General features: G+C 46.3%; 1 protein-coding gene across 1 annotated transcript in view; it reads right to left on the minus strand.

The window, feature by feature from the left end:
• Positions 1-795: 795 nt before the first annotated feature.
• The window catches only part of plxna1b (plexin A1b), a 190,172-nt gene continuing 178,892 nt past the window's right edge, over positions 796-12,075 (minus strand). Inside the window, 9 exon segments of the mRNA XM_030091523.1 lie at positions 796-4,353; positions 4,597-4,747; positions 4,840-5,052; positions 5,184-5,353; positions 7,122-7,312; positions 8,124-8,220; positions 8,449-8,552; positions 8,945-9,104; positions 9,404-9,550. Of these exon segments, the coding sequence (XP_029947383.1) occupies positions 4,258-4,353; positions 4,597-4,747; positions 4,840-5,052; positions 5,184-5,353; positions 7,122-7,312; positions 8,124-8,220; positions 8,449-8,552; positions 8,945-9,104; positions 9,404-9,550 (1,329 nt within the window). The 3' untranslated portion in view covers positions 796-4,257.

Here is a 12,075-nt window from a genome sequence, read left to right on the forward strand (position 1 = left end):
AGGGTGGCACACAGCGCTGTCGTCAGCAGCGGTACGTCATCCAGGCTCTGCTGCCGTGTCACACACTCGGAGCCGCTCTTCCATTCAAGTGCCCATGTTAAGCTGAGGGCAGTACAAGCTTTTTGCACGGTTAGGAGGTAAACGTCTCGGCATTAGCATCCCCCGGAGAACAAATCTACCTCCAAACACTGTCACTCCAATACACCTCTGGAAGAGTGATTAATGATGCCGATCCCATTGTGAGAGGAAGAATAACTGAAGAGGGAAGTTATCATGCCGTAGCCCGATAGGAAACTGGCTCAATAATTTGTTTTGAAGATGTTTACATCAAATTTGCAGCCATTCCCTCAAGGTGTTGCAGAGATACTTTGATTTGTATCTTTTGATGGAAGGAAAACAGAATATTGGCAGAATCGATGGATTTCACAATTAGTGGCAGTATCCACTTAAATGAACTCTGACCCACTGAAAAACACCAACAGTGTCCGATATAAATGGAACAGTTGTTGGATCCTTTCTCTCTCATTTCCCTCAGGAAAGGTATGAATGGCTCCATGCTCAGGTAATCCACCGATCGCAAAGAAATCACCAGAAGCTGCATGTGGCAGGCTCATCCATTCTGAGCATTACGAAGAGGTCAAGGTATGGAAAGCATCGTAAACAGGAAATGGATCAATCACTTGAAGAAAAGGATGTGATGTGGAGGAACATTACCAGCAAACAAAACTGTGTGATTACAGCACATTTCTATTGACATGAAATAATGACATTAAAAAAAAAGACCCAGACAAGTTATTTAGCAAAAAATGTTTAATCTCTCCTTGATGCGTGTTTATTTACAAGTAGTAAATCTGCAAAATAGGAAATAACAGAATATTTACACAATGAATGTTATCCTGCAAACTTGTGACAGTCGCTTCAAGTCAGAAACTCTAAAAATGTATCAGAGCTATTTGTAATATTAAAATTCTTTCGCCAACCCCATCGGAAATTCATTTGCTGTGTGTTCCCGTGGATCCTCCGCAACTTCCATTTTGCAAAAGAAGAATAAGAAAGAAAGGAAAAAAAAAAAAAAACAACTATTGAGTTTCCAGTAACAGAAATGAGTTGGGAAAAATAAAAAATGAAACGCACTGATGCCAGGGACTTGGTTTGAGTCAACGAGGTTTGGAAAGGCGAGAATGAGCTGAGAATTAAACATGACCGCTTGCTGGATCTGCTCACACTGAAGCCAGTGTTGCACACTTGCACTTGTTAAATTGCTGCGATGCGATGGGGAAAACGGCACGGAGATGTAGTCAGCCCGTCATTAACGTGACGGTCGCAGCGGATGGCGGCTGCTCCAAGACGACGGAGACCCAAACACCCGGACACATCGGACATTCTTTGTACCATCTACGCAACGATAAATACAAGTCAACCGTCGTAGAACACACAGTGCAAACTGAAGAATGGACACTGGCAGACGGGGGGAAAATTTGCAAACCAGGTCAGTCTAAAAAGGCGAGTAGCCGCGCGGACGATAAACAACAAGCCGGACTCCATCAGCGAGTCATTCAGTCAGCCGAGATGCAACACAGAGCGAGCATGAACCTGAGAACGGATTGAGAATGTTGAAGTGTGTTTAAGAAGCCTGACACCTGGGTTTCGTCTCCGAGAGCGAAAGGATTCGTCTCTCCTGTGAATTGTACTCGCTGTTAGCAGCACCACAAGCTTCAGCAGTCATTTCTATAATTACTGCGATTCACACGAGTCGGCGCCAAACTGGAGGAAACAAGCGGTTTGGACAGACGACCAAGCTGATATTCTGCGGTGGTACTCGACATGATTTCCAGTCGACGAGCTATAAGAGAGATTTCCATCCTGTGATGGGCAGAGTGGTCCCTTCAGATTGTTTTTTTTTTTTGGCAGATGAAGATTGAATTATGAAATCCTGACAGAGATTCAGTAGAAGGAGCTTCCCATGGATGAAGCTGTGACGTGTGACGCTTCGGACATGTAAACAAAAGGGTGGGTCGGACAGCAACGTCGTGTACGAAGGATCAGCATAAAATGACAGCCCTAATGTTTGATAGAAAAAAACAAAACAAAAAGAAAAGAGGTACAAGAGTTAAAGCAGCAAGTCACATTTCTATCACGACGACACAGATACTCATCTGATTCAACAATTTCATTTCGATCCTTGAGATCGGGAAAATTAAACCTCGAGATCGGTCAAGTACTTCAACTTCAGGCAAACTGAAGAGAATTTTATCTTCCGTGTACCGTAAAAAAAAAATGTACAATTTACATGTTGGAAAAAAAAGAGAAAAAAAAAAACAAACCAACCGACCTGATTCCAAAAAAACAAAAAAACAAAAAAAAAAGTCAAACAGCTTTTTTGTTCGTCATGAAAAAGTTTACAATTTACAAATGAAACATCAACAAAAACATTGTACAGACCACAGTTTGGTTTTCCGCAAGCAAAAGAAAAAAAAAATTCTCCCCACAAAGTTAAAAACCATGACTTCAAGACTTCAAAAAAGAGAAAAAGAAATCCTCTGCAGAGAGCAGTAATACAAAAAGCTTAAGCCACACATGGCAATAGGCTAGTTTTGAAACGAGAGCTGCAGGCTGAGGGAGCCTCTTCCCATACCCTCCTCATGGATGCACAGCCAGCACTCGTGTCTCAAATATATCGGTTAGAGGTGGATAAAAACACTCACTATCACCACTTCCCTGTTCCTCTATTTGGGTTTATTGTTGGGAAAATAAAAAAAGAAAACAAATGTGTGTCTTTAGGCTCGAGAACAGCTTTTTTCTGATGATTGAGAGGCTCCACTTGACCTCGGGGTGGTCTCCGAATCGCAGCCGACACACGATGGTGGACAAACGATCGACCTGTGGATGGGTCGGATATGGCGGCTACGTGGCAAACGACCTTATTTCACTGAGTGCAACGTAGCTACTTCATGGTTCCGTCGCTAAACCGTCGTCCCACTGAGCGGTCGGTCGTTAACCCTCGAGAAAAAGAAGGAAAAAAAAGAGGCATCGGCTGAGTGGAGCCGCACACCGACGGAGCTGTGATAAAGCAACAATCCTGTGAGTAAATATTTGGCTTCCTGAAACCAGCAGATTGCACCGACTGAATAAGAAAACAACAGCAACTTCATGTTACCACCGCGACACCATGAACTCTCCTAACTGCAGAAGGCGGCCGCGCCGCCCGGCTTCTTCTTCACGATGGGCAGAACAATTCTTTTCAGTCACTAGGCATATTTAAAAATCATACGGTAGCACATTCCATCTAACAAAATGTCTTTGCACTAAACAACATTCAAAGAAAACATGGCACAGTACAACTTTTTTGTTTATTTTTTTTCTCGATTTTTTTTTCTTTTCGTCTACGTTGTTTTTCTTTTTTAAACCTTGAAATGTCAAATCATGTTTGATTTTTTTTTCTTTTAATCGTATTTGTTGGTTTTAAAATGAAAAAGAAAACAACCAAAATGTTTTCTCCCTAATCTTTCTTTAAAAACGTAGCTGTATTTATATATAATATCTATATAGTCTTGCTTTGTAACGTTTCTGTAAATTGTGCAAATTCAGCAGTAATACAAGTGGCGAGAGATCAGAGAGTGGGCAGTCGATTAACATTTATACAAAAAAAAACAAAAACAAAACCCAAAACAAAACAGAACAAAAAAAAAAACAAAAAAAAAACAAAAAACAAAACCTAACATCCTTTAAAACTGTGACCAATGTTGGAGTCACATGACTGAAAGATCCTCTCTCCCATTGGCTCATCACAGATTGGTCCGTTCTGTCATGATGCCATATATGGACTTCCTGTCCGGGCTGATAATGTTTCTTTCTTTCTTCCCCCCGACGGTCGCGTCGTCACGACAAAACTCCCGAAAATCAAAAATCAAACAACCACAAACACCAACATCCACGATAATCAAATGTTGTCAGTTGACATGTTTCTCCGTGTATTTTTGCGTGTGGAAATGTCCCGGCGTCTCTCACGCCGACACACACAGTTCGGGGGCTGCAGACAAACACACACATACACATCTAAGCGTACAACAGGCCCGCCCATCTCTGCCGAACCCCCTCCTCACGTTGCAGTGTACTGCTTCGGTCCGTTTGCAGTTCGTCTGTGGTTTTGTTGGGGGGGTCTGGACTTTTGTTTCTTGTGAAGAGAGAGATAGAGAGAAGGAGACAGATGGAGAGGAGGAGTGAGGAGGAAAAAAGGAGGGAGGCGCTGGATGATCCTCAGCTGGTCAGGGCCATTGTGTCGATGACCTGCTCCAGCTTGCTCCTCAGTCTCTGTCTCCTCGCCTGCTCGTCCCGCTCCAAAGCCGACAAGATCTGAAGATTGGAAGAGGGGAGAGGTCACTGAGTGACTGACTGAGTTTCGCTTTCAAAACATTGTCCTTAACAGGGTGTGAGAGGTCAGTCATTTTCACGTTTGTCTGTAAGGGAGTGTCGACGCTTTACAGTGCAAGTTTTGAATTACGCTGGCTCAAACATTCATTATCAGCCATGCTGCTGAATTAGACCCCACAGAGTGTGAAGCCCATACTGTGAAGAAGAAAGCATTTAGAGTCTCACCTCATCCTTATACTTGACAATGTAGGAGTAGATCTCGTGTAGAGCCGACATGCTGTTGAACTGGTTTGCATGCAGGCGTGACTGCTCCGCCAGGTAGGCACTCATATCCTGGTCGCTGATCGCCGGCATCCGTGATATATCAGAGTAGTACCTGAAATCAGCAAACACACCGTCAAAATTAGATTGATGTTAAATGTAAAGAAAAAAAAAAAACACTGAAATTCCTCCCACTTGCTGACGTACCTCTCTACCCAGTTCTTGTAGTTGGGGATGTCTTTCGCGTACAGCAGCTTGTTGGAAGGCGAGTCCTTCCCCAGTTTATGCTCCGATGTCGAACAGGAGTCCATGAAGGTCTGAGCCACCACCGACAGGCAGGCGTCTGTAATGCTGTTCTTGTGGATGTCAAAGACGAACTGAGGGTTCTTGATCACGTTCACCCAGAACCTCAGCGGAAGGCTGGGAGGAACGAGAGGAAACATGGATGAGGTGCAGGAAAGAAGGGAGGGTAAAAAAAAACAAAAAAACCTTTCTTCACCAGGACTAAGCTTTTTCTCGACAGCACACACACCACACACACGCTAACTTACCAGTTGCTCTTCCAAGTGTGCCGTACATCAGAGTCTGATATGGAGTGTTTGTCCGCCTGCTCGTCCAGGAAGTCAAACATGTACTTGATGGCGAGTGGCAGGGCGCTGCCTCGATGCGCCGTGCTGAAGATGGTCTCAAACAGGTCGTCCACGAACTTCTGGAGCGTACCCTGAGCACGAGAAGCGACGGTTAGTCAGCAGTTTCGCAAAAAAAACGCTCCCAGTTTGGGAGGTGGTGAACTTTGAGAGTCTGTTCAGGAGGATTTATAAAACATAACTCAGGCCTAGAATGGAAAAAGTAAGGAGTGTATTTGACTGCAGATTAATGTTTGTGTGGTTGTGTTACAGCGCTGCACGCCTCGCGTTGGGGACGGTGCGGCTGAAGGCGTCGGCTGTCAGCGGCAGGTGTCTGAGTGTGTGTGGGACTCCGGCTTCCTGAGACGTGAGACGACAACGCTGAGCGCTCCCCGTTCTTTACACTATCTGGGATGAGGCCCAGTGAGAGTTCAGCCTCAGGCTGTTCCGCATTTTATTTTTTTTTAATATCACATCACACAACTTTGGAGATTGGGAGCTGCTCACCAAATCCTCTGAAGATGAAATGATTTGATATTTCCCACAAGCGATCGCTTCATTCATTTCCATCTTCTAGCATCCAACCCGCTTTTTTTTTTTTTTTTTGACAAAACCTTATTTTAAACCAGTCAGAAGTTGAATCTGCAGTTTTGTTGTTCTTCACACACTCACAAATCAGCATCCTAGACACACAAAGCTGTGGGGGTTTTAATAAATAAGAACAAACTGCAGCGCTCCAAGTTCCCCCCATTGTCTTCCTCTGGCTTGCATGTTAATCATTTCCCAATCCAGGCAGTATTGATACAGCTAACCTTGCACTTTCCTACCTGGAGCTCATACAATGAAAATCTGGAGCTAATGAGTGAAACATCGGGGGAGAGGAAGTGGCGCACGGTGTGGATGAGTTTAGTACTTGCAAATGAGAGCAGGAGGCTGGCTCTGTTGTTGGATTGTGCAGCCTTAAATGATGAGCTTGTGTGAATATTCAAAAAATCTGCATGACTGCATTGATGTTTACGTTCGGCACGGAAACCCCACTGCGTGTGCACATTTTGATTTAACAAGCGAGACGATGAATTTTCTAAATTATTCTCTCTTTGCTTTTGTCTGCTTCCTAAAGTATGTGTCAGTAAACAACAATTGTGCAACAACTTCTGCATCCTGATTGACTCGTTCTTTAAATCTTGCTCTAATTATTACTAAAAACTGAACACAGACATGGCTGAATGGGAGAATTGTTGCCTTGTAGGACAGTAGTAAAATATGCGATAAGAGAATGCAAACCAGGCCTCTTATTGTAAAACAGTCACAAACCAGCTTCAACGGACCCGGAATATCAAACAGTCCTTTTGTTGCTGCGGCTGCAGCCGAGTCGCACTCTGCTCCGTCGCTGTTTCACAACTTACTGAAGGATGAAATACACACCGAGTGCAGTGTGGTTCTCCTTGTCCATCTACACACACACACACGTAACACACTCACACACCTTTCAAACTGAGCTTTCTGATCATCATCTGAAGGAACAGACCTCAGCAGTGCGGCGAGGAGGACATGAAGGAATCTGGAGAGTAATGAACGCCGGCTGGCGGCCAGGGGCCGAGACGCCCCGAGGCCACTGACAGAGGGGCGCGGTAACGCCGACCAAACAACTCAATAGCCAAAGGTCAGCGTCCTAATTAAGAGCGTGCATATGTGTGTCTTTGTGGAAAAGGTTATGAAAAATGTTAATGAGCTCAGAGACCACCACCAAACAAAGGTCAGCGGGGGGGCTGCCCGTGAGAGCAAGCCACATCGCGGCGAGGCGGCGGAGGGCGGGGCGTCTGGCTCAGGCGGTGGATGTGTAAATCTACGGCCGATGAGCACCTTCGTGGCCAGCAGTCTGGTCAGGTAAATCTCGGAGACCATCTTGCTTCCTCTGTCGCCCTCCCTCTGGTCCGAGTGGTCGTGGTTCTTCACCAGATGCCACAGTTTGGTGCCGCTCTCCAGGTCGGGGGTGATCATCGGCGTTCGGGAGCGCAGGCTGTCCGGACTGCTGGCGGTCCTCAGCATGCTCTCTGCACAGGTGGAGGGGGGGAATTTAGGAAGAAAGATGAGTGAAAGGCTTTCACCAGTCTACCTTGTAACACTTCTAATCAGGAATGAGTTAAAAAATGACCTTTGTTCGAATCAGTGGGGGAAGAAAAAAAAAGACTAACAACAGCTGAGACAGCTGTGTGAAGGAAAATCTCCCTGTGAAGTTCTAAGCGTTTCAGGAAGGTGACAGCTTCCTCCACTTCCATGTCACTCTCTCTTTCCTGAATAAATTTGTCTGTCACTCTCCCTTCCTCCTGCCCTCTCCCTGCTTTGTTGGACAGTGATCCTGTATTTGTGACATCCAGCATTACGCTTGCAGTTTGAATGCTTGTCACTTGCGTGACAAAGCAGGAAAGGATTGAGTGGTACGAGACGTCAGGAGAGAACGTGGACCGGGGCGGCGCAGCGCGATCGCAGGGTTAGAGTATTCATGTGTTTTTCACAGCTGCAGGTCTCGGGAACGGAGTTCAGAGAGCAGGGGAAGGATAGGACTCTAGGATTCTTTCATGTGCTCAAAATGCATTTCTTCCATCAAACGTTTGGTCCAATGTTTGATGTCATTCACATTTTAGCGAACACTCGATATTCTGAAAGCTACTTTTCGTTATAGTTGATGTCGTGCAAGTTTGTACGGACAGGACACAAAAGTTAAAAAGCAGAAATATATCAATGTTATGCCGTTTTTTTTTAGCTGTCAGAATATAGTTCCTTGTCAATAAACACATTCACATGCACACAGTTAAATGGACGTATGCGCATACGAAACACACACACACACACCTTCTCTCGTACCGTATCTGCTGAGGGACTTGGTGAACGTGGAGGAGTTGGAGATGTTGTAGGCTGAGTTCTGTTTAGGCACGAGGGCAATGACGGAGCCATCTGTCACCTGAAACGAGTTTTCAAGATCCGAGATCAGCGAGCAGCGCCCCCAGCAGGACTCTCACCACGCAACACACACCAGTCTCACACCGAGTTTATGTCACACACTGCAGGTCCTGCTCTCAAAGCGCTACACCTGAATGAGTATTTGTCAGTGATAAAAATATGCAACCAAGTCACTGCTGATCCCTCTTATCACAAAGCATCATGGGATTTTTTTGCAACAGCGGAGTACCTGGTAGTGAGCCAGGGTGTTGAGTCTCTTCCAGTCGTTATCGATCTTCGTGGTGACGTCCTCGTCCTGAAGGATGATGCGAGCCATTCGGCCCTGCCGCCATTCTGCAGGACACACACACACACACGCACACATACACACGTGTGTTAGAAGGAGATGCAGACATGGCGCACAGCTTTGTTCCAGACATCCTAAGATAAATTCCGTCGCTGCTTTTCAGAGTTCCTCCTCTGATTAATTCATCAGCCTGTTGAGAGCAAGACTCACTAACTGGACTGAATGTGGAACGACGTCAGAGTGTACTCGTACTGACTTCTGGCACGCCACCGGAATGTTTTCCTCATGCAGAAACACCTTTCCTGTCTGAAGGGCCCCCTCCTGCTTCAGAGAGCCCTTAAAGTGATTCCCCTTCTCGACCCCCCCCCCCCCCATGGCAGAACACCTGTGCCTGGTGTTGCGCTCAGCGTGTTGCACGGCACTTCTCCCACTTCCTCACCCAGGTCCATATCCGAGGCCTTCGGTCTCTGGGAGTACGGCGTTCCCTTGTAGACGGCGTCCAGCAGCTTCTCCTTCACCTGCGTCACCGTGTCACAGTTCAGGCTCTTCACCGTCACCTCCGGGGCGTTCTCGTTCTCCGGGTTCACGCAGTGGAGCGTCTACAGAGAGCAAAGGTTACGTTCAGAGGGCGGACAGTCACTGCCGATGTGAGGAAGCAGGAGCCTGCGGCGACATCTGGGCTGTGAAGACTCGCTTCTTATGGCAGGTGAGGATCACCATGTGGACCTTTACAGCAGTAAAGGTTTTATGATTATTAGAAGTATTTAATTCCAAGTCTTGTGTAAGTCTTAAAGGAAATGATGTGTGATTTCGCCGGCTGGATCTCGCGGTTTCATCGGACGGCTGCATCTGTTTCACCACATGTGGGATCCAGCTGTCCGCCTCCCGCGGTACTGACCAGCGTCTTGTAGTCGATTTGCTGTCTGATGAGCTTGTCCTCGCTGAGGGAGTAGCGGGCTTCTCCCGTGATGGCGTCTATCGGTCCCTTCTCCATTTGCTGCTTCATGGCACAGTACAGCATGAAGAGGGGCTCGCCGGCGCACTCCTGGAGAAAGCGAGGGGGAGACGGAGGAGGCAGTGAGCGGAGGTGAAAGGTGATAACAGCACAGGTGACATGTGAAGTGACAGCAGGGAAAGAGGGATTACTCAAATGCAAATGTAAAACCTTTCCCTGCAGAAAGCGACCGACTCAGCCATTATGTTTCGAATTTCCTTTAAGTTAACACCGGAGGAGCTGCAAAGGACGAAGCCATGGCCTGTGAGCACACTAAAAAACACACACATCATATTTCCTCTGCACGTCACACACACTCTGCCTCTTTCCCCTGTGACTCTACTTTAGGGAAGAAGAAGAAAAAAAAAAGTCCTTTAAAATCTTGATTTGTGTGGGAGCGACTGACTAAGCAGGGAGGAGAGAAATCAGAGGAAGTGTGAGTGTGAGTGAGTGGCAATTGATGGAGGAGTTAATAGAAGGTTAACGACGGCGGGGTGAAAAACGCTCGGGGAAGCACTTTGGTGTGCGAGACGTGTCAACCGGGCAACAAGCGCTGGGATGTTGGGCCGCTGTCTCTCTTTCCTTTACACACTCTCTGCGTTCAGCCGTTTTTCAATCATTCGTGCAGCTGGACTGCCAACTAAGCACTGCTTGTAGCACTTCTTGTTTTCTCTTTAGAGGATGTAATTCAGGTCTATTTCTTTTTTTTTTTTTTTTTCTGTGTCCTTCCCTGTTGCTCTGTTACCACTGTGCTCAGGTAGCAAACATCAACAGTCACACAGTCATTTGGGCTTTTCCAACAACCCAGAGATTTATTTAATCGACTGAACAACTACGTAAAATAGTTTTGTTTTTATTTTCTTTCTTTCAAACAGGGAACTGTTCAAACTTTCACTTGAGTTAGTTCACTCATTTTCTCTGTAACGTCTCCATAATATAATAATATCTTCATAATACATACAGCGCCTGAGTTTGGAGCTCACAGTCATGATGTCTGTGACCTGGGATCATGAAATGGAATTGCCTTGCTGATAGTATGAATCTCAAGCTGCGAAGAGTGGAAAACACTTTAAATGCAGCACTTTATTTCCATCATATTGATGTATTTGGACATGACCTCATGATGGTACAGAAATCGATGCTCTTTCAGTCACTAATTCACATTTTCTGAATCTGCTTCAGCATACAGTCTGGGAGCAGAGGGACATGTGTCGACTGCACGTCCTCGACCCTTCAGCCGGGTCTGATGATGAAAACTTGTTACATCAAAAACACATTGTCATACAGCAATGCAAAATGAAATAAGAAAAAAAAAAAAACCCATGCGATCATTCACTTCCTCCAAACAAGCCAGTGCAACGGAGGACAAGTGAACCTTCGGAATAGGGTAATGGATAAAAGGATTTCTCTTCTTACTCCTGTTCCCTTTGGTAGGTAAAAGCTCCATCGCTTCCGTCCCTTTGAACAACTACTTGACCTTTCGCCATCTCTATTCACACCTGGCTGAACACTGAAATTGTTTCGGGCCTTTCTTTTACGTGACCCCTAAAAACTCGGGAGAAAGAGAGGCGCTGAATCGCTAAGGCTGGATAAAAGCAAGCCTGGTAACCTTGCTGCGAGCTCCAGTCCTGTTTCTTCACTGCTCATTTCTGCTGCCCTCCCTTCCTCTCCTCTCGTTGTCTCCGACACTTGCTTTACATTTTAAAACCTTCCTCACATCCACTCCATCTTTCACAATTACCTCTCCCCTCTTGTCTTCTTCTTACACATTTTGTCCCTCAACATTCCTCCATCTTTTTGTGTCCTTTCTCTCGTTTTCAGCTCTTTTTTTTTTTCCCCCCAAAGTTCACAAACACAGCTGGTAGTAAAATCCCCCCGACGGATTCCCTGGAAACCCACTCGCCTTTCACTGAACCCAGTGCTGGCTGTCCGGTCTCGCATTCGGAGCCAGGAAACACACCCAAAATGGACACACTTGCGCACACGAGATGCTAAACCAGGACCCCCTGGGGGCTTGGCTGCTTCGCCGTCCACCAGAATGCCCGCGCTGGCAGGGGTTTGGGCCCCGCCGCTAACCGATTAGCCACAGCGACGATTGAACGTGAAGAACGTGTGTGTGGAAACAACAATTTAGCACAGTTTAAGCCTTGGTGATTCCTCTGATATGAAATCAGAGGGAGGAATTCAAAGAGGGAAAGAGAATACACAGAGTCATCCAGAGGAAGCAGGAGAGCGTTTGTGTGAGACGTCTGGCCGCCTGCTCTGGAAAGCCTCAATGGACTGAAAGGTTGTACAAACGGACGGACGGACACACACTTTTTCTGGCTCAAAGAGAATCGAACCAGCCACACAAAGAGAGGACGGGTTAGTACGACAGGCTACGGTGATCACAACAACATGGCCGGCTGTGTCTGAAAAGCGCTTCAGACTCCGCGGATTCCCTCAATTCGAGGAGAGAAGAATTTACCACATGAAAGGCACAGAGGTAAGGGATAGGTATCCTGCCGCCGCCGCCGCCGCCTTATCTAACGCTGCAGCTGCGAGTGTGTGTTGCTTCAAAGTTGTATGTGTGTGTT

Source organism: Salarias fasciatus, chromosome 5 (assembly GCF_902148845.1).
Source record: "Salarias fasciatus chromosome 5, fSalaFa1.1, whole genome shotgun sequence".
NCBI classification, from domain to species: domain Eukaryota; kingdom Metazoa; phylum Chordata; class Actinopteri; order Blenniiformes; family Blenniidae; genus Salarias; species Salarias fasciatus.